This window comes from Harpia harpyja, chromosome 12, assembly GCF_026419915.1.
Source record: "Harpia harpyja isolate bHarHar1 chromosome 12, bHarHar1 primary haplotype, whole genome shotgun sequence".
Taxonomy (NCBI): Eukaryota; Metazoa; Chordata; class Aves; order Accipitriformes; family Accipitridae; genus Harpia; species Harpia harpyja.
The window spans coordinates 41,306,063-41,329,286 of NC_068951.1; the positions used below are offsets into that span (position 1 = coordinate 41,306,063).

Sequence of the window (23,224 nt, forward strand, 5' to 3'; positions counted from 1 at the left end):
CACAACCGTTTACATTACAGGTTCAATGGTTAATTACAGGTTTAGTTGCACAGCATTTTGTAAACTTGCCATGTATTTTAATCCATTTACATGAAAATGAAAGGCAACCAAGGGCTAATCTAAGGCAATTCTCAAAGTATTGCAACCCCCTTGAGTGTCACGTTCTTAACATGAACATGAAGGATGTATTAAGACCGTTTAGATCTTTGTTATACATGTAAGACAGAAAGCCTCTCTTTCCACAGCCGCAAGAATCCCATGGGACTTATAATTGCCCTGGATGACAACAACGCTGCTTCTGGGCACTTGTTCTGGGATGATGGAGAATCCACAGGTGAGCGGTTACCAATAGTGAAATAAGTATGATTAACAAAGCATTATTATGTACAAGTTTCAATCTTCCTGCTGATTTCACGGAGCAAGAACAAGAGTTATAAGAATAAGATTTATAGGGTTTTTGTGTTCAGGTTTCACTATAGCCTTAAATATGTAAAGGTTTGGTGCATTAGCATGCTGACTGTTAAACCATGCTGTCAAGATTGATATATATTCTGGTATATATCCAAATTAGTTTCAACGGGTGCAAGAACACACATAATTAGTGTTCGACACTAAGAATTGATAGAAGATGAAAAACTAGCACTGTTATTAAGTCTCTGGGATTACTTAAATTGCTTGTGAAAACAGTAGAAATTTTGTTAACTCAAAAGTGCGGTATTGGAGCCAACGTTTTTTCTGCCATCTGGTTTCCACGGGATACTGGTGCATAAGCACGCGAGGAAGCGTGTACGGGCTATATTTGTCACGTTGCCAACCTCGCCTTTAGTAAAGCTGCCGGAGAACTTGTTTCCCCCTGGGACAGTCACTATGATTATGCCAAGGCCTGTCAACCTCATTGCTTGTGATCAACTGGCGTCAGTACTACTTACCTCACGAGGTTTTCTCTGTCAAACGATTTACAACACACATACCTTTTTGCTTAGTGTAAGATTAAGGTCACAACTTAATTCAACTGAAGTTGAAATTTAAAAACAAACAAACAAACAAACAAACAAGCAACCACAACACAAACTTTTAATATAAGGTTAAATTCATTTTGGCTTTCAGTAAAGTTAATGCTTTTGGAATACGTGCATGTCTAAGGCAAGCAGAGTTCATTCTTGAGCAATGGAAAGAGCGTTTCCACTATATAACCGTAGATATATTCTTCATTTTAATCTGGAGGTGAAGGAAATTTTGAAAAATGAAGTATCTTGAACTGTGGGTTTTTCTGTGGGGTTTCTGAGGATTTAGTTTAGGCATCCTATTTCCATTAAACTAAAAGGGTTTGGGGTACTTAAATCCTTTAGGCTGCTTTTGCAGCCTTTGTCCTTTATTGTATACTTTTTAGAAAAGTCAGCAAGCAGTTCAAAAGGTTATCCTGAAATGATTTTTTGAAGAACTTTTACAAAATACACAGGCTTGTACTAAAATGATTTAAGGACTTGTATTTTGCAGATTTTATTGTTTTATGTGCAACAAACTGTAACGGTCAGAACTAAGGACTTTGGTTTATGGCATATGCCAGTTAATACTGTTGCATTTCAAGCAGACCCGATCTTCTCTAATTCACATCCTACTGTATCTATAGACTGCTGTCAGTGGCAAAAGTGTGAGAGGCTTCTTTAGCTACACTGAAATAAAAAGTAGATTAGAAAATAGGATAATCTGCAACAGTTAAGAATGTACAGATAAGAATGAGGTTGGAGTAGTATTACCATTGAGGTAAAAATAAATAACGCTACAATATTATGTGCATGTTTAATTTATAATCCTGAAAATTAGGTAGAGATCCTGCAGACAGTGATTCATGGCGGTATTTTATACACAATCTTTCTAACTATGCATACATGTTTTCAGGAGACATCTTCATGTGAATTAACCTCACCACTGAAATGGTGCATTTTTACCTCTGCCTTCTGGTACAACTAATCACCTTCTTCTAGATACTTAAGCAGTCCAGTTTCTCTGGTTTATCCTCCAGTTGCTAAAAGCTACCTTTATCCTTAGTCACAATCTATATTTGTTTCATTTGTACAGGGCCCGTGGCTCTGACAACTTCCATGGAACCAAACACCTCTTGAGATTCACCATTGCATCCCCCTTTCCTAATTTCATAGCTACCTTGTCCTCTACATTATGCATTCAACCTGTAGAGCTCCCTTGTGTTATTTTAACTATACCAATCATATTTCCCAGAAAAGTTTTCAAGCCTCTACTTTTTTTAAATTTTGTGGAAGTTTGGGATGCTTTTAAGAAATAGAGCTGTGATTCAGCTGATTATTGCTGCAGTAAATATTGAAGGCCTTGGGAGGTTGCTGATATGACAGCTGTATGTACTCCTTTGTCAAGGCCTAAAATAACGAAGCTATTATTGTTCTTGCTTCTGTTGAGAAACAAAACAATAAAACATCTTATGATTTTATTTCCTGCCCAAAACTTACAGGTTGCAGTCTTTTCAGGGAACCCATTTACAATTTGCTTGCAATGACAGTATTTTTCTTTTCGTACATGGAAAAAAAATGCCAGATTGACTCAACTTTTGTATTTCTTTTTCCCAGTCATGTGTTATTTCCTCTCTTAGAGTTCTGTGGCAGAAAGTATTGTCATTTTTGCATGAAAAGCACTTATTTAGGGTATTTTAAAGGATTAACTTTGAGCCATACATCTACATTTAAGAGAAGCTAAGAAGGAATAACAGTAGAATAAAAAAACTAGTACATTTTAGAAAAGCTGATTTCAATGAATTTTTGGAAAATTTGGAAAATTAGATCTCCTGGGAGACTGGCCTAAAGAAAAAAGAAAAAGAGAAATTTCAGTTCCTTAAAGAAACATTAGTAAATATTTGAGTTGCTCACTGTAGTCTCTGAATGCAGTAATGCTAATAGTTAGCAACTTATTAGTCACTAGCAGTGTACAGTCCTGGTTTCAATGCTGTTCCTTTCTGCACTGCCAGTGTAACTTCTTTCTTTACCTTTTAGGTACAGTTGAGAGTAAAGCCTACATTTACTATGAGTTTACAGTTTCCAATGTAAGTAAGTATTTTGTTTTAAATGATCTTATTTTCATTTTTTATTTTTATCAATAGTATCTTCAAAGGGCATTCTTTTCTCTCTCCTTATTCTCGTATAATATTTACTAAGAAGCAAAATATTTGACAAAGTCAAAGCGTAGTCATGTTCAAAATACTGTAATTTACTGGGGTGAAAATCTGCTATTTGTCTTTTCTTCTCCTAGTTAATGTAAATATCTAAAGAACTCCTATTTCCTTTCATAAATAAACTCAGCAGCAATATTTATTGAATGGGAGAACTATAAAGCATCAGTGGCAGTTAAAACAGAGTCAAAAAGGAGGTGAATGTAGTGTTTGTGATTCTCAAAATAATGGAAATTTGAAAAAAATCTTTGTATACTATAAAAATATATATCTGAATATCTCCAAAGAGTGAGGAAGACCTATGCCTTGTCCGAACCCACAGAATCTACTTCATGACTAAGCTTTAATTTTTTTTTAACTGAAACTGCCTTGGCAGGGTTAATTTATGTCAGGGTGAATTCTGGATAGTATTTCTATTCAATATTGACTGGAGCTATCATATGACAAGGATTCCAAGTAATATAACATAATTTTTTGTATCATAATAATAATATTTGCTAAATGTGTTCTTTTCCTTGCCATGGTGAAACAACAGGGCAGCAACTGAGAGAGAATGCATAGGAAGACAGGAGTGGAAGCAAAGGAATAGAAAGTGGAAGCACATGCATTAGTTTGGGGTTTTTAATCACATGTAATATAATTATTTGTGATAAGAAAGCTTAGTTACTATTGCAGTTTGAAACTCTTGTAGCCAAATCATCAGTTGACCGCGGTGATGTTGAATTAAAAATTAACATAACCTTTCATGTGGTGAGTAATAAGGAAGTTATACACTGGCCTATGTGACAGCCATGGTACAGTTCCGCTGTTTGGACTCTTAATCTAATAATAACTGATGCGATTCAATAGGAACTGGTATTTTTATATGAGGAAAAGTGAATATGAACCTTCGCTTGTTAGAACCCAGCAAGATCACAGTCGAGTAGAGGTTATCATCTGCCCTGTCACAGACATGTGTCAGCCTTTTCTTATTTCCAAAACAAGCAAAAAAAAAAAGAAGCTGAAACACAACTATGAAGCGTATTATGTACATGGTAGAAAAGCATTATTGTGATAACAATAAGCAGGGCAATAATTGGTATGTTAGGGAAAAGGTATTGGCTTACTTTATGCTACAGTATGAAGATGTAATTAGAAAAAAAAAGTTAAATCACAAGGATTTTTGGCAGAATTTCTTTTTTTTATTATGAGAATGTGATCACTATTATATTTCAGAATGTGCTACAAATGACTGCTATAAACAGCAATTATACTGATCCAAACAACTTGAAATTTGAAGAAATCAAGATATTGGGAGCGCTCCAGGAAATAACGGCAGTCACTGTATCTCAGAACAATGTTGTGGAAAGTTCTCTACTTAATATCACCTATTATCCTTCAGAAAAGGTAAAACGATAACAGAAAAATGGGAAGTAAACGTCTTTGAAATTGCATCACCTTTATTTTATATATTGCAAAGGACAGTACTCAGTACTAATGTTGTTTCAACAGAATATCTCATGTATTTTATTACAGAACAAAAGTACAATTGCATTCAACTCAGCTGCATAGAAAGTGCATCTAAGTTTTGCTCTCAAACCCTCAGTGCAAGAGGAAGTTTAGTTATGCAGTTATTCACGTAGCAACATTTAGTTTCTAAGAGGAGGAATAGCGTTGTGATTTTGTTTGATATTGGAGGAGGGTAACAAATACTTATGTTTTAGATGAATATTTATGCATTGATTTTTAAAACAAAATCAAGGACACTGTTTAAACCTCCTTTATCACTTTATACAGAGTTTTGCACAGGATGAATACAGGAAAGCAGCAACACAGTGCATTTATGTGCAAAGTGAGTGAACGTGCTACTGCTAGTGGGAAGCTTTCATGAAAGTGCTTTCCCACACTAAGGATAGTGCTGACATATTGCTTTGAACTTGCATTGTACAGCCTCTTTCCTTATTACAAGCACCTGAGTTACCTGTTATGGTATCTTAGTTACTGAATCAAAATGAAAATATTTTAACTTTTTCTTATCTCTTCATTCATATTTCAAAATGTGAACGAGCTGTGCTATTACCTTTATTCCTCTTTGCTTCCAAGGAAGCTGTGGGATTGACTCAATTTTTTTAGATTAATAATCTTTCAGATTTTATCTGCAAGAAGTTCAGTTGTGTGTGTTTGTAAAAGTGAGACTATATCAAATGTTACAGGACAGGGGGTTTTGTGAGTTGTCATGTAGCAAAATGTATTGATCCCGAGGACTGGCATCTCTGCTGATGGAAGGAAGGATGAATGTGATGTGGGATTTAATAACTGTTTATTGTTTAATATTTATAGGTTGCTCATATAACGGGACTTCAGCTTGAACTGGGAAAATCTTACACAGTAAAATGGACTCAACAGCTGAGTGTCAATGAAAGGTTTAATTGTTATCCCAGTCCTGATCCAACAAAAGAAAAATGTGAACAACTTGGCTGTGTCTGGGAAGTAAGCAAAAATTCTTTCTCTAAACTAATGGCATAGAAACGTTTCCAGAATCATAGCTTTCTCTACATGGTGGTTACAGTGGAAAAAGTAGTCTGGCACATTTGTCAGATTTAAATAAAATGGGGGCACAGACATCAGCTGGCCTGTACTAGCAGATTTTATTTACCTCACTAAAACTAAGGTAGTTGGCAACCATATAAGCTCTTCCAAAGTGTATCAGAAATTGAGGAAAAATGTAGTATTTTTTGAAAGATGGAAAGAAATAATATTAGTTATGAAAAAATAGAATAGGCTTGAGACCTGCATCTTCAGCTACCTCTTCTGCTTCACTGGCACAGTGGCCTGCAAGGCTTATCCCCTTTCTCTTACCTTCATAGTCACTGAAGCACACTTTAAGTCAAACTCATTCCTCTGCATCTCAGTTTGAGAGGAAATGCTTGAATCCCTGGAAATTTTGGTTCATATGTGAACTTAATTGTTTATATCCATGTTGAGGAGGTATTTCCAAATCATAATCTCTGACATGCAGTGCTTTGCCACGTAGTTTTATTTATTAATATCCCATGGCTATAAACATATGGGAGCAGCGTGCTCTGGCAGGGTTGAACTTTAGAGGGTCCCTCCAACTCAATTACTCCATGCTCCTCTAAATCTAAATTTTGCAGCTTGGACATATCTCCTAGGCATGAAGCCCCAAATTCTCTGCTAGCTGCTCTTGGACCCACAACAGCTGAACTGGCTGATGGACAGTCCTGATCTTGTTGCACTCTTAGGAATATTTTTTGTAATTTTGGGCATTTGGAAATGACTTTTCATGTGAAATTGAACTCTGGTCCTGTTATGGACTGGGTATGTTTTGAACGCTTGCTCAAGTTGAAAGGCACAGTGAATGTGGTGATGACAGATGAATAAATATTCATTAGCAATTAAGATGTGTGGCGCAGGCATGGTTTCATTTGAACAACTAGGCAGGATTGATGGTAAGTATCCGGAGGTGAAAGGCTAATGCATTAACCTACATCAGCTCATCTAACCTCAGACTACCTAGTTTGAGTGTTTATGTTCAACTGTAGCAGGCAACTGCAAGTAATTTTGATCTTGCTGTCAGGAGATCTTGGATAAATAGGATGTAATTCTCAGTGGATGTTTTAAGGATAATTTGTGTGAATAAAGCCAATGGAAAGCTCTCATCTGATGTTGCCTGAATATCTAATAGGTTTTGGGCACATCCCCTTGAAGGCAGCCAAAGACCAGAGAGCAATGGGATTAAAAGGGAGGAAGCTTTAGGAATTTCAACAGGCCAGGACTAAGCCATGTTATGGGATTGAACTGAAGATCACAGATACAGGGAAATTAAATCCACCTTCATTGTACAAGGATTCAGTTTCCTGACTGAACCATTTCTACAGCCTTGACTGGATTGTTTGATTATATCTGATTTAGTGTAGAGATCAATGGGTTCTGTATTACATCTTTATTGTTCACTAGTTGCATTAACTTTTTCCCCATATTCTACATTTGACAGATATCTGAAAAAAATGGGAGCTTTGCATTCCGTGCTAATAACTAACAAAAAATACAGCAGGCCAGCATAGCTCACTAACCTGTAAGTTATTTCTGTTTGCAGCAGGTAACATCAAACTCGGACATTCCACCTTGCTATTACAGCTCCGACAATGCTTACTCTGTAGACAAAGTAGAATATACCTCGTCAGGTTTCACAGCCAACCTCACCTTAAACAATGCCAAGACCAGAGCTAATGAGAATTTCACTACACCGATTAGTACACTATGCTTGGAGGTGAAATATCACCTCAACCACATGCTGCAATTTAAGGTAATGTCATTCCAGAATTTCTATAAGTATGTAATGTCCCATTGTTAAAAATAGTCTTATTTATGGAAATTATAAGGGCTTTTTGTGGTCGATTTTATATTACACAGACAGTAGCACCCTTGCCTAAATAGGTTTCTCCTTCTGAGCAATTAGTTGTTATTGCTCTTAGCTTACATCTTTTTTTGTCCTAGAACTTTGTATTCAGTTTTACAATGAAATTATATGAATCAAAGTTATAATAATGTATATGTGTAATGTCAACCAGAAACTATGGAACTGAAGACAGTTTACTAATATACAGGTAAATTTATCCGTAAACATTACTGTGACTGTACAATTTATTTTTACATTAATCATTCTACTTCTGAAATCTTTAATACACAATTGTTTAGACTATAACTTATTACTGTGCATTTAATAATACTGAAATAAGTATGATGCCTTAAAATGGTCAGGCATCAAAAACTAACTTCTGTCAGCTTTCAGAATACAGAAAACTTTAAAAAGAATCCCTAAGTTGACTAAAAGATGAATCAGAAAGATATTTACCATACATATATATATATATATATATATCCCCCTATATTTTAAATATAGGTATATACTTTAAATTCATATAAATAATTAGACAAGCCATTCCTGATCCAAAATAAATCCTTAAGGTTTGGTGGGTTTTTTTCCCCAAACCAAATGCTGTGAAAGAATTGGTTACAGAATAAGTATTGAAAGAAAATACTCATCTCAGCAAGTGTTTTCAACAATTTTCTATCATCAGATTCAGATTTCTATCACTACAGGTAAGATTTCAAACAACTCATTCACTGAAATTAATTGATTTTTACTTCATAGATTTATGATTACCAAAATGCACGATATGAGGTTCCAGTACCACTAAATCTCCCGAGCTCCCCAACAAGCACAGACAAGGAACGACTCTATGAAGTATCAGTTCAGAAAAAACCATTTGGCATACAAGTTCGGCGCAAAAGCACAAGAACACTTATGTAAGCCATAGTCATTTTATTTCACTTGGTTTTGTTAGATCTTTTCAAGCCAAATAATTTTCTTGTGTACTACTTTTTAAATACCTTAAGACTGGCTTTTGTATCCTTCCCCTGAGCCAAATGCCAGATGCTGCTCCACCACTGCCTTGTATGAGAGCACTGACCAGGTGGAGGACGGAGAAGGTGCCCTGAGCAATATCCTATCTTTTCTCACCATTATCTAAGGTTTCTCCCCTGTCACTTCATAGTCTGACACTTGCTAAAAGTCCTCTACAACATGTTGAAGTGCGGAACATAGACAACTCCAAAGGCCATTTCTTGTGTATTTCCCAAGTCCCTGGGAGGGACAACAATTTTCTGTGCTTCCTAAAATTTTCCCCAGGTGACCACAGCACTGATCATTAAGGACTGATCATTTGGTTCTGTTTTGGGGAATGGTTAGGAAAAAAAAAAAAGAAGAAAGTAGTGTCTCAACTATCTTGCAGATGGATTTTGGTAACATGACAGCTAATAAGTCTGATGGGAGCTTCATTTCTTCCCTTGATAAAGCTTAAGTCACAGCTAGAAAACAGAGAGCAATGATGTTAGCAGTTGCATGTCTTATGTTTTTTATTTAAAAAAAATCTTATGTTATTGTTTAAAGTACTCAAAGCTTAATTGCAAGCTGAGTTACTTTTTGCCAGCCAGAGTAATCATTCAAACTGCAGTTCAGTCTCCCAGAATGATGTAATTCTTTGGCAGAGCACCATCAAGTTGCAGTTTGGTTTCCAACTGTAAAGATGCTGATTTACAAGAAATGACACCTATGAATACAGTTTCAGTGTAATCTACACAAAAAGTCCAGTGAACTATAAAAAGCACCTTATTTACTGTATTCCATGAGGCACCAAGGATCAGTCTGGGAGGAAAATATGATCACACTCTCCTGAAACACATTTTCTCACTAAATTGCCAAAATATGATGCAACTTGCCGTGCATGATGCCTGTGCATAATATATATCTCTCTGAGAGACACAGAGGACTTTGTGTCTCTAAACTGTGTATCAAATTCTTAGACATCCCCATTTCATGTGCTTTAAGTTTTCTCGATAACCATAACAGTTTTATTCCACCTTTACTGAAGAGTGAGATTTTCAGAGAAAAAGAGTAGCCTACAAAAAGTGTCTACCAGCTAAAGACAGCACTGAAGACACTATATTCTTGGTTTTATTTTCCTCTTTCCATTTTAGCTGGGATTCGCAGCTGCCCACCTTCACGTTCAGTGACATGTTCATTCAGATTTCTACCCGCTTAGCATCCCAGTATATATATGGATTTGGAGAAACTGAGCACACCATGTTTCGACGTAACATGAGCTGGCATACCTGGGGAATGTTCACAAGGGACCAGCCTCCTACTGTAAGTAGAAATAAACGTGGCTTTTGGACCAATGAGCCTAATGTGCGGAGGTGTTCAGCAGGACTTTAATGTCCAGTGGATGTCTGCTGGTACTGGACACACCTATTGGCTTTGATCATATTTCTCGTGGCTTATAATTTGGACGGTGTCTCAATGGCAATGGTCTTCTCTAAACCTATTCTTTGTGACCAGCAAGACCAATGTGTGGAGCTCAGGCCCTGAGTCAGATGATGGAAGACAACAAATGGCTTAGAAATAGCAGCACATTCCTCCTTTTTTTATTCTTCTCAGCTAATTATTCTGAAAGCCAGACATGAGTCAGGACAACTCCTACTACTTTGGGATTAGTTTAGTACTTAGAGAGGTAAATCAGAAATCTTATGTGTATGTGTATACTTGTGTTATTTCTTATGAGATGATAGCACAATGTTTGCAATTTGCAGGGAATGATCAATGAAATAGTGTTGGTTAGTTATAACTCTAATTTCCAGTTCAGGTTTGAATATATTTTTGAGTAAATGAAAGATAACAGAATGTCACCAGCATCTCCTGATCATATAGACACCTGCTACTGTTTGAAAAGAAGGGAGAGTTTTGTCCTGGGAAAGCACTTTCTCATTAGTGAATTTTAAAGGCAGTAATAACTCTGCTTTCCTTCCTGCCTGGTCAGTCTGAACAAGACTGACTCAAATTGTGAAGTTGAAAATGATCTTCTGTGGGTATGTTTTGCAGATATGTAGGGTTTAAGTATGTAATTTTGGAGTTTATTTGTTGCATGTTTGGCAGTTGTGTGTCTGGTCTTATTAAATTTATTAATAAATGTAAATAAGTGAATGCTTATGATGTTTCCCCAGTAAAATGTATTTTATTTTGTTTGCAGTACAAGTTGAATTCCTATGGTTATCAGCCATTTTACATGGCTCTTGAAGAAGACGGCAATGCCCATGGAGTTCTCTTGCTTAACAGCAATGCAATGGGTAAGAAAACCTTCACTTTATTTTCTCAATGTGTTTTATTTTCATGGTCAGTGTTTTGCAATAGTGGTGAATCCAGGCATACTTTTTCATTTCACTTCCTCTATTTCCAGATGTGACGTTCCAGCCAACCCCTGCCCTGACGTACCGCACCACTGGAGGAATTCTTGACTTCTACATGGTTTTGGGTCCAACGCCAGAGCTTGTTGTTCAGGAATACACTGCAGTAGGATTCTTAAAAACTAATGCTGGTTTTTGGTTGGTTGGTTGGTTGGTTTTGTTTTCACCTACTCACCACAAATATTCTTTCTTATTTTTAGCTGATTGGACGACCAGTCATGCCACCCTACTGGTCTTTGGGATTCCAGTTGTGCCGCTATGGATACAGGAACGACTTGGAAATCACCCAGCTGGTGGAAGGCATGAAGGCAGCTGGGATTCCCTATGTACGCTGGCAGCACTTAACATTTGAGCTCATGCCTGAACTTTTGGCTTCATAGTATTAACTAAGATTAGTTAAACACAAACTCAAAAACCAACAAAAAAACCCACCACCATGGCAGAGTAGAGCAGACTATGTTTTATGCCAGAGCTGAACATCTCTGCACATTCTGGGCCATGTTAAATGTAGGCCTTCACCTGCTTTATCTTCTTTACCATTCATACCAAAGAAACACCCAGGTGCCTTAGTCAGTCATGGGCTTTTGCCGTGCTGGCTATGAATGAAGAAAAACAAGCAGGAAAGAAAATGAAGCAGCATCATTTCAATGGTATATTGCTCTGTGTCAAGTCAGCTATGATTTGACACAGGTTGTTGTTGGGAAAGTTGGAACAGCACATAGATCTAACAAAATTATACTGTAAATTGAGTGTGACTCTTCATTTTAAATGTAATTAACACCACTATTTTGTTACAGAACGACCGTTTCCACTGTTTCCTTATAGATATGGTACCATATGTGCAGTTTCTGTGTACATACAGCTATGTACAAATCCAGGACTTTTTTCTCTATCATGTATTAATTTCTACCCTCAGACTAGATGCAGTAGTGAAAGGTTTATTTTGTATTGGACTTGCTGATAGGTTGTATAATATTCATTAATAGCTTTAGCTTAAAGTTACAGCTGCTTCCAATATTACAGTTCAAACATTTAGTAGCTTACTTATTTTGGCAGATTTTCAATAAATATGTATTTGGCAAAAAAAAGAAAAAAATTCATTTTACATTAATTGTTCTTGTGAACTGCAGGATGTCCAATATGCAGATATTGACCATATGGAAAGGCAACTGGACTTCACCATTGGCACACACTTTGCTGGATTACCAGCTCTGATTAACAGAATAAAAGAAGAGGGAATGAGATTTATCATTATCCTGGTCAGTTTTGAATACTGCTTTTAAATTTCAATATACCATTGCAGAATGCAGAATATATTCAACAGCATTTCTAAACTTGTTTTCTGAGCATAAGGGTTAACAGTGTTTTTAATTGTAGGATCCAGCCATCTCTGCAAATGAAACCAATTATCCTACCTATTCAAGAGGTGTGCAGGACGATGTCTTCATAAAATGGCCCAATACCAATGACATCATATATTCCAAGGTACTCTTCTTAAAAAGTTGAGGACAGTAGAGGCGTGCTGTATCCAAGTGAGCATCATGTCAGCCTAGACTTCAGTGCTGTCCATAGGGGGAAAGTCTGCTAATGGTATATTCATGCCTGGCTGTAAATGACACATTGAATAAATACTACAAAGTGAATTGTCTTCAGTTTGTGTTGTCATTCATACAGGTATCAGGGAAGAATGGTTATATCTGTCTGTTGCTGATGCTCACTTTATATTCAGTGCGGTTTAATTATTTTTAAATGTCCTTTGTCCTATTAGGTCTGGCCATTTCTTCCCAATGTTCAAGTCAATGAGTCACTGCCTGAGCAAACCCAAATACAGGTAAATGTTGGTATGGCTTGGTTATGGACTCAAATGTAGACGGAGTAGCACATTAATTAAGGAAAATAGGAGCAAACTAGCTGATAAATCCAGTGGGAGGAATAAGGTGCAGAAACTGGCTAGCCTTCCTAACAGAGCCAAAGTTGTTAGTGAACAACTAATTTTTTTTTTTTTAATTTTTTTTTACATTAATTTTATTTTAAACAAATTCCAACATTTTAACAGTGAGATGCTTTCAATCCTGTATCTGTTTTGTTTTCCTACTATTTGTACAGATCTATGGAGCACATGCTGCTTTCCCAGACTTCTTCCGCAATTCCACAGTGGGGTGGTGGAAGAGAGAAATCCTGGAGTTCTACAACAATCCCACCAACGCCTCGAGAAGCATCAAGTTTGATGGCCTGTGGATTGTAAGTGTAGAAATGCATTCGATTTCTGGGTTTTTTTTTCTCTGCCAGACACGAGCAGAGAGGGCCACATTTCACAGTATATGTACTGCTGTTGAAGCTCAGAGGGTATCTGGCATTAAATTGCCATTAAGTAAAATAAAAAACATAGGTGGGAGGGAAAACAAGCAGAGCACCGGGCAGAACCTGAGCCCCCAGCCAAAGGCACCACTTTGGCTCTAGGTTCTACGCTTGCACTGCCTCGGTATATCGTGACTTTCTTCCTCCACTGCGACACTATTTGCAAAGGAGAAACAGAGCCCCGACTCACCGTTCTTCCCTCGAAACACTTTGTGGCTCCCCATCCCTGCAGCGTGCCACATGTGAATGTGTCAAGAAAACATGGAATGGCAGACGGAGACTGCAGCTGCAAGGGCTCCTGAGGACTGCTACAAGGCTGCTTGTTTGTACTTTAGAATTTAGTGTGGTTTGTAGGTTTGAAGCAAATACAATCAGGTTTTCCTTTATGTTTTTAGGACATGAATGAACCAGCAGCTTTTCTGAATGGTGCCATTGACGGTTGTAGAAATGACCTCCTAAATATGCCACCATATATACCTTGTAAGTCTGATCACTCCTTAAAACAGTTTTAGATCATTCTGGTTACTACATAAGTTCTTATATGGTATATGTGGCATAAATGCCTAAAGTTAGGTATATAAAACCACAACTCCTAACTGAAAGTGGACCTTTTTTTCTGGGATTATGGGCACACTTCAACCCCATCTATTTCCGTGGGAGCAGTAACTGCATGGCATTTTTTAAAAATAGAGTTATTTTCAACTACTTGCATATGGATTTTGATACCTATTTTATATCTAGGTGCTTTGCTTTAGGCATGGTAGAGAAAGTAGTTCTCTGTTTTGCAGTTTTCTCAGATGAATACTGCAATTAATTAAAAATTTAGAAAATATCCTTCTGTCTCCTCTCATTACCATTTGTGTATACAGTCAAATACTTGAAATACTTAGCTTTCTTAGCTTGGCTTTACTTAAGTACTGCTGTAAAGTGGTACTAATTAGCAATTATTTATTAATGGTTTATTAGCATACTCCTGTTGCTTACTGTTGACTTCAGTTATTATGAAGAGTTTCTCAGGAATTCTCAGGAAGTTAATATTCAGACACAGACCATACCCCCCACCACACCCTTTTTTCTATTTATGTGGATGATATGACAGTGTTTACAAAGATTTGCAATATCTGTTGAATTTGGATATATTCTGTTTACTCTGAGCCTCTTCAGTAAGAGCATCTGTAACTAAGCTATTAAAACACTTACGGACCCAGATGCCTACATGTGAATATTAGAAATATTCCATTTTGGAAATGCTATTTATATAATTTTAAATAAATAAATAACAGTATACATGCCTGAAAGAGACTGAACACCTAAGAGATTATGAAAATTAAGAAAAAGAAATCAAATCATTATTGAATGTTCATCATTCAAAAAGAAATATTTTTGTTCCCTTTCCATCAGATTTGGGATACCGGTCAGATGGATTAACTGTCAAAACTCTGTGCATGGAAGGTCAGCAATATCTTCCAGATGGTACCCCAGTTAGACACTACGATGTCCACAGTCTTTATGGATGGTCACAAACAAAACCTACCCTTGAGTAAGTGAAGTTTGAACACTTTCTTGTTGTCTCCAAAATATGTTACAAAGGAATGTTCTGTGTCTACATTCTTATGGCCAAAACCTTCATCAGTTTATTTAACATTCCTGAGAAATCTTTCTTCTCATTCTAATACCTTCAATTCTTCAGTTCAGCTAGAAGTGGAGTTTGATGTTCAAAAGTTTGAGCAGCAGTGCTATAGCTCTTGCAGTTGGTATTATTTCAGGCACGTTACTGCTCAGTCAGTTAGCGCAGTGATCCCGCCAGTGCTGCAAGCCGGGTGGAATGAACCTGAGCTGCTGGAAAGGATGTGCAGGAGAAGGTGAGGTGGGACTGCGCAGGTCTGAGCTGAAGCTGTGCTTCCACGGTTTCACTGCAATAAATACCGCCTGCAGTTGGAGCCAGCTACGAGAGAAAAAACACACCCGCTCGTGCATGTCCACGCCTGCGGCTGCATCACTGACTGTCTCAGGACAAGCAGGCAAAGTCTTTATTTTGAGTTTAGCAGCTTTGAAATCACTGACCCTGAGCAGACACAATTTTCAAGGTACGTTTTAAAGACACTTTCCCCAAGCCTGGTACTAAAGGAACTTACTGCTCACCTAGCTGGGGAGCAATTCTTGGTATACCAGTTCTGAGGACTTCATCCATATAAATGTTATGTTGTGCAAGCTTAATTGCTGACCTGAATTATGAAATAAGATGGCAGTAACAGTAATTAATGTGCTGCTCTGTCTATATTTGAGTCCGTAACAAAGACAGTGTGATTTCTGACGTAGTTTAATTTGGATGCAATTACTCACCATCGAGCATTTCCTTGTCCCAACACATTCAAACACAACATGTTGCCTTTCCAGCAGAGGTTTCTATTATGAGACAGCCACCAAGGCCATCGCGGGGCGATGCTCTGCATTGTAAACGGGAGCAGTCAATCCAAAGATACCGCTCGGGTATTCATTCACAAGGCAGAACGGAGAACAGGTCTGAATATTTGGATCGGCTGTTGGGAACAGTAATTACTCAATGATAGCCTCACATAATTACTGTAATTAAAATATAAAATACTTTTTGTTTCTAGGTTTTGCTAGGATAGCCTGGTTTACTCCAGGGTCGATATTGGGTTTGCCATAGACTCTACATCCAGTGAGGGAAAATGAATATCGTTTTTTAACAATGTTAATTTAAGAAGGGCTCGATTATGTCCTCTATTTAAAACAAATGGAGTAGTAGCAAAAAGGGGAAACGGTGACTTTTAAAATGCAAACTGTGTGCATAAAGCTTTACTTTTAAGAATTTATTTTCTCAGTTCCAAGGCAAACATCGTTATCTGTTCCTTTCCGAATAGCACCCCAGCCTGCTTTAGATAACGTCTGATCTAATGATAATATATCTGTGCTGTTTCATTTCCAATTCAATAAGTAAGCAAGGAACAGTGTTTCTTTATAGGTCTTAACGACCTTAAAGCCCTTGGTAACTTTGATATTACCATAAAGAAAGAAAATATCAAGGCTGCTTGAATTTTTGACTGAGTGGATGTTATATTAGGCAGCGTGCCATCGCAGCGCTGCCAGTCAAGGCAGGAGTGAAATTGCTGACAGGACAGGAAGGAATGTCCGACACCTCTGCTGTCAGCCAAATCACATGTGATTTGGGCATTGTAAGTAGACAACAATTTAACACTGAGAGAATAGTACCATTGTTTCTGTGTATTAAGTATGAACTGAAATGTAGTGATATATTTCCTTCTCTTTTGAGAGGTGCCGTAACAGAAATGACTATGATAAATTACACAGCTTATACAGATATCCTCAGACTTGAAATTTACTAGAAAAATGTGAGTATAGAAAAAAAAAATACATATATGTATGTACATATATACATCTCAGCTCCCAATTTATTCTTTGGTACTAACTGAAGGATTACTTGTGCAACTGAAGACATGTTGTAATAATAAGTTATTCTAGTAGTAAACCATCTAAACAGGAAGATCGTATGCACGCAAAACTCACAAAAGCCTGTAACTTAAGAGTGAACAGCAATTTTTTATATAACTTGATGTAATTTTGGTTCTCCATCGGTTAGACAGAGAGAGCTTCTGGGTATTGGTTTAACGCTATTGTTTCGTAATGAGGCTTTTGCATAGACTTGAGAAGTAGAGAATGTGAACAGAGTAACCATTTGGAGGTAAGTTTGGGCTTTGTGACATGAGTAATCGCTTTTCACGGATGCAGCTTTGGCTCAGTCCTGGAGCAGAGAGCTGGCACCTCGAGTCGGCAAAACACTTGGGCCGTGCTCATCCTTGAGCAGTTCTACATGCACCATTCTCTTTCTTTACATTTGAAATTTTAGCTGCAATTTCCAAAGCATTGTTGAAGTAGAGTAAACCAAGCAGAGGCTGAAAATGTTTGGTAGTATGTTACAAAGACAGAAAAGATACTAGAAAACTTACTGTTTGTCCTGGAAGAAATAATTACAGCACATTAGTCTAGTTTAATTACTACGATAATTTAAGTGGCTTGTGTATTTTTGCTGTAATTATAGTGTCACTAAAGCTGCAAATCCTGTAGAAAAATAAATAAATAGTGCCATTGCCTTATTGAAGCAGCTGTTTAGGCAATTATTGTGGAGCTAGCACTGGAGAGCCGTGCGATTTAATCAGTGTAGCTTTCTAACTAGTATTGTGGTTTAGTATTTTGCTGTAAAGATTCACAGTACATGTGCATGACTGCAAAGGAATTCTTCTAAGTGGAGCAGTAATGCGTCCACGCCAGTCACATGGCATAGACCAACAGCATATGCTGCAAAGGTGCTCATATCCTTGGTGGTGCAACTAGGAAGCATAAATTCCCCTGAACTCAGCAATTTTTTTTTTTTTCCCTAAAGCTTACTTGGTTGCCTTTGCAAGTACTTTGTGGCAATGGCCAAGTCTTTATTTAAGAAAATGAATTTTTTTTTTAAATTATTTGAGGAATGGGGTTAATTGGTAAATCGGGTCTGCATGCCACTCATTCACAGTCATACCTCTGGGCCCTCAGGACCTCTTCGGAGTCATTGGCAAACCACAGTCTCCCCTCCCAGTACCAATGATGCTGAGCAAGGTCATAGGGTTTTAGAGCCAGAGCATCCTGAAACATCCATGACAGTCCTTGCCTGGCGCTAGCTCTTCCCTTCTGTACCTCAAACCCAAGCACCTGTATGTTTCCCGCCCTGTAGGTTTTTGCCTCTAATTTAGAAAAGAGAAGTCCCACCATCCTCAAAGGTTACTAACCTCTGGTCGAAATCTTTTCTGCTTATGAGGAAGCCAAATGTGATCAGACCAAGAGCTCAGCTAATGCCAAGTGAGTCACACACATTGGTAGTCACTCCTTAGCTGTAAGGCCTGTTACCTGCCCTGAGCAGAAAACAGCTGGTTTAATGTGTTTGGTTCTAGACAAATCCATGTTAGTCATTTCATATGGATATCATGTCATCTTGGTGTTTCGGAAGTGACTATAGATCCATGACTTACTTTTTTGTTCCCGTACCTTTTTTGAAACTAGAGTTATACTGACAGGTCCAATGTTCCTGGCACCTCTATTTTCCCCCTTATGATCTTTGTTGTATGAGTTTTACTAAATCATTTTCAACAGTTGCTGCAAGTTTTCAGGTACTTCAAGAAAGCAATGATGTGCCCTGGAACACATCATGGGGCCCATATAAAATGTGCAAGTTGGGCTACATTTGTATTTTCCCACACAGTAATTAGCCTGAGCTGGAAATCTGTATTTTAGCACCTCCTTGATGGCAGTTGTCTTTCCAGCTACAGGTCGGCTGACACTGCCAAGTTTCTGCGTACGTCTGAATCATAGTGAATTACCATAAAAAGCACATCTGGATTGGATGTACGCATATTCATGCATACAACAATGCTGCCCTTCGCTATGAAAATATAAGCCCTTATGTTTACTTTCAGAGGATCTTATGTGATAAATTCTTATGTACTATTTCTCGTGTAATTTGGTTTTCTTGTCTATTTTCAACGTCAGCGCTTTGCAGAGTGCCACCAAGGAGCGTGGGATCGTTATCACCCGTTCCACATATCCCAGTAGTGGAAGATGGGCAGGACACTGGCTCGGTGATAACACTGCAGCTTGGGATCAGCTAGCTAAATCTGTTATTGGTATGTAGAAGGAAAAGGATCTGTATTCAATTTACTGTGGGCAGTTATTCCTTTTCCTTCATCTACTTGCTTTTCGTATTCATGTGGTTTTAGCTGAAATGAGCACTTTAGTTCAGGAACCAGAATTCGTGGTCAATTCCTTTTTTACTTCATGTTCTTTGTGTCTGCACCAGGTGCTGGGAGCTCTTTTATTCCCTTGGGAGCAGCCCCCTTCATGCCCTGTGTCCTGCCACTCATTTCTTTCTTTGCTCCTTACTGACCAGCTCCCATCTCTTTCTGTAGCAGAAAAACATGACATATTAGAGAAATCGTGGGGTTTGTGTCTGTTTTTTTTTTCTTCTCATTCAGCATTACAGTATGTATTATCTATGTAACCATTAGCATACCAAAGGGGGGGGGGAAACCAGCTGGTAATGTTGAATTGTTTTTCCTTTCAGGTATGATGGAGTTCAGTCTCTTTGGAATATCTTATGTGAGCTAATGAATTATTACCTTACATTTAATTATCTTGATGCTGTACATGATTTTCTAGTATTCCAATCGGATCATTTTAAAAATTTCAGACAGGAGCCGATATCTGTGGCTTCTTCAAAGACTCCGAGTATGAGCTGTGTCTTCGCTGGATGCAGCTGGGTGCATTTTACCCATATTCGAGGAATCACAATCAGAAAGGAACAAGGGTGAGTCGCAATTTTTTAACAGGGCCTTTGCAACACACATGTAGAGACCAGCCAGAACATCACACAAGCTGGCCTGCCTCCAAATAGCACATTCCAAGCAAAACAGACAAGAAAAGAACATGTTTGGCTCTTTATCAGATAAAAATTGTCTTTATTTATACGCTAGGTCTGCTCTAAGCCTCCCCCTCCCCTGGGAGGTTTTATGCCCACAGAAGGGCTGCTCTGGGATTTGGAGCACTTGAAGGAAGCATGCCCTCAGTTTGCTTTGACAGAGTCAAACTCCTACATATTTTTCCTTGTGTGCTATTTTTATTTAAATGCATTACACTGGCAAGACTGAAATAGAGCGCTTTTATGGCAAACGCACTTAAAGGAGCAAAACTGACCTTGGTGCTCTCAGCCCTAATTGTCCATAATTATACAACAAACAAGAAAATGGAACAGTGTAATAAGATTCTGGAGTAAGACTCGGCAATTTCAGTACTTTGCACATTTGCCACCGTCAGATATTGTATTTCTTTTAAGAGTAAAGGAAATAATTGCCTAAATGTAGGTCTGTGCTGGCTAAGGACTATATTGTAGAAAGCTGTAAAACAAGATAACTGGAAAAATAAAAAAAAATGGAAACAGCACTTCTATTCCAGTTAAAGCTTCAGGTCTAGCAGAGTAGAGCTATTTATACGGCATATATCTAATGGATTAAAGTCTCCTTTTCAAAAACTGTGGGCTTTATCTTGCAGCGGCACACCTTTCGATAGGACTTTTAAAGCCTTTAAAAATGCAGATTCAGGGTTATCATGTTGCTTCCAGTCTCACCCAATTTGCCAAGGTATTGTTCAATACATTTAATAAAGATTGGAAGTGCTCCCTGACATCAGTCATTAGTGCTTCAGTCTCTTCTTGCAAGTCCCGAGTGCTGCCCTGCAGAAAAGAGGGACAATAAATTATGTACATTGGGATGTGTCATGCCTTCAGGACACTTTGCATCAAACATTTTTTACAGTACTCCTCCTCAGGTTTTTCTCACCTTCCCTCTTTCTAGTTCCCCTCTCAGGGCTGACAGTGTCAGTTTTTACTGTCACTTCTTACTCCTTAATTGAAGAATAAATAAATGAAGGTGTTCTATTTCAGAGGAACTCCTTGGCTTTGTCTTGCTATGTTGATTTTTCTTTTTAAGCTTTTCTGAAGAAAACAATCCAGCTTGACTAACAATGATCTGTTCTCTTTCAGAGGCAAGACCCTGCTTCCTGGAACTCAACATTTGAGGAGATTTCCAGGAACGTGCTGAATATAAGATACACCCTGTTACCCTATCTCTACACATTAATGTATGATGCCCATGCCCATGGCAGCACTGTGATCCGCCCCATGCTCCATGAGTAAGTGCGACTCCTTTGCTCTACTTATCAGGAATTTCCACTAAAACTTCTGTCATTACGACCCTCCTAACAATAGAGTTTTCTCTTAGTTACAGCATTTTTTATTTAAGAAAAAAAAAGCATGAGATTGAGAATATGAGCTTTCCATATCAAGTCTCACTTGAACAGCACTAGTTCTCCATTTTTCATTATGCAAAATCGAACATTTTCTTCTCTAGGATTAATATTTAAATTTTAAAGCTCACCTTTAACCTCTTTAGAGGCAAGGAACAAAATGCTGGGCATATGTAGAATCAAAAAAACAAATGTTGCAAAAAAAGCTGGACAAAAACTTTAAGCAAAAAAAGAGGGAATTCTGCCACAAATCATGAGAGTTTTGCAGGGAAAAATGGTGCTTTTTTGTGCATGTCCAAGCTAAAATAGCAGGTTTTTTAAAAAAAAGTTATTAAACACATAAAGCCGCCTTTGTTCCTTGTCAGGCGGGGTAGTACCTGCAAAACCTTTAACTTCTGCTGTGGAGTTAGATGACGTCTAGTATCTACGTGCATGTCTTGGCTGAGGTACACTGAGTTGTTTGCATGTAATGACTTGCTTTTTTTCAAAGCAACTGTCTAAGAAAAAAGTGGCACAAATTAGAAAGTGGTTCCTAGTCTGTCTACTACCTAATCTTATTTTTGCTAATACCGGCCAAGCACAACAGACCTTCTGAGTGTTGTGATCTAAATATACTGAAAAGCAAATGCAAAGAAATGGCAAAAAAAAAAAAAGCTAAGTAGTAGCTCTAATAACCCTAATGAGTTTCACATTAGGATCTTTATGTATCCTGGCAAGCATTAATTGACCTATGAATTATTAACACTAGGATAAAGATGAGGAAATAGTAGATACTAGGAACAGTAGATTCAATTACTGACCAAAAAGAAACACTTTGGAAAAGTTCAGCACCCAATGTCTAATCCTTATTCTGTTACCTTGCAGGTTCGTGGAAGACAGAACAACCTGGGAAATATATGAGCAGTTCCTCTGGGGACCTGCACTACTCATCAGCCCTGTGATGCAACAGGTACGTTTTTAAGCACTTAGGAAAATATTAAAGTCATTATAGCTAAACTTCACTTTTTGATTTAAGGTACCTAAAACATGTATGTTTAATTCCAGAATGCTGTAACAGTGCACGCTTACTTACCCAATGCCCGCTGGTATGATTACTACACAGTAAGTCATTTTAAAAATTATATTTCACATGTCTTCTTCACGGTGCTGTTCAGACAGCATCAGGGTGTGCTGAGGTATGAACCTTCTCTCTCCCTTTTATAAACCTGCATTCAGTATCAGTTCTTAGCAATATAACATCTACTTAGCTGGTAGAAAAATCCTTGATTCCTGTATAACAATAACACAACCATAGTTAGGATGAATTAAAAGGTGAAATAATACCTTTAATTTTAAGTCCTTCTATTGACTTTTTTAACCCCCAAATGATATACATAATGTCCTTGTAAGGAATGCTGGAATGGAGAAAGACAAAACAGGTTTAGCCACATCATCTTTCACAGAAAATAAGAAAAGATTTGGTAATACGAAGAGCAGGCATCAAAAATCACTTCATTAATCACAAGTTTGTATTTCACCTGACTGGCCCCTTTGGTTCAGCTGCTGTCACCTATGGTCAAGCCAGTCTTTTATGGATCCAGAATTTCAGAGTTTCTCTTAAAAGCACAGGGTAGTTACTCCAGCAGTAACAACTACTACTTAATCTGTCTAGCAAAAAATTATCATTTCACTCTGAACAATCCCTGTAAAGTGAGAGCAGTTCAGTAGAAGACTTTTTATTTTTTCGTACATAGGATGAAGATATTGGCTTTAGGGGACAATTCAAACTTTTACCAGCTCCTTTGGAACGTATCAACCTGCACATCCGAGGCGGATACATCCTCGCTTGGCAAAGACCTGCTAATACAACTTTTTACAGGTAAGATGAACTGAAAATTTAAAATTTAGTTTTGCACAATTACATATAAATACTACCAGGCCTCAGAGAAACTGCAAACTACGGGAGCCTTATGGCTGGTTTTTCTTTTTGGTTTCCTCCTACTGGTCTCCTTTAAA

At 37.7% G+C, this 23,224-nt stretch overlaps 1 protein-coding gene across 1 annotated transcript in view; it reads left to right on the top strand.

Annotated features, from left to right (window-relative positions):
• The window catches only part of SI (sucrase-isomaltase), a 54,283-nt gene that overhangs the window by 25,637 nt on the left and 5,422 nt on the right, over positions 1-23,224 (top strand). Inside the window, exons 21-43 of the mRNA XM_052804828.1 lie at positions 246-334; positions 3,021-3,070; positions 4,412-4,582; positions 5,516-5,665; positions 7,296-7,502; positions 8,352-8,506; positions 9,737-9,905; positions 10,786-10,882; positions 10,993-11,105; positions 11,200-11,325; positions 12,130-12,258; positions 12,377-12,484; positions 12,768-12,830; positions 13,106-13,240; positions 13,753-13,837; positions 14,759-14,897; positions 18,923-19,056; positions 19,494-19,528; positions 19,620-19,736; positions 20,967-21,115; positions 22,094-22,178; positions 22,274-22,330; positions 22,963-23,087. Of these exons, the coding sequence (XP_052660788.1) occupies positions 246-334; positions 3,021-3,070; positions 4,412-4,582; positions 5,516-5,665; positions 7,296-7,502; positions 8,352-8,506; positions 9,737-9,905; positions 10,786-10,882; positions 10,993-11,105; positions 11,200-11,325; positions 12,130-12,258; positions 12,377-12,484; positions 12,768-12,830; positions 13,106-13,240; positions 13,753-13,837; positions 14,759-14,897; positions 18,923-19,056; positions 19,494-19,528; positions 19,620-19,736; positions 20,967-21,115; positions 22,094-22,178; positions 22,274-22,330; positions 22,963-23,087 (2,688 nt within the window). The remainder of the gene's footprint in view (positions 1-245; positions 335-3,020; positions 3,071-4,411; positions 4,583-5,515; positions 5,666-7,295; positions 7,503-8,351; positions 8,507-9,736; positions 9,906-10,785; positions 10,883-10,992; positions 11,106-11,199; positions 11,326-12,129; positions 12,259-12,376; positions 12,485-12,767; positions 12,831-13,105; positions 13,241-13,752; positions 13,838-14,758; positions 14,898-18,922; positions 19,057-19,493; positions 19,529-19,619; positions 19,737-20,966; positions 21,116-22,093; positions 22,179-22,273; positions 22,331-22,962; positions 23,088-23,224) is intronic.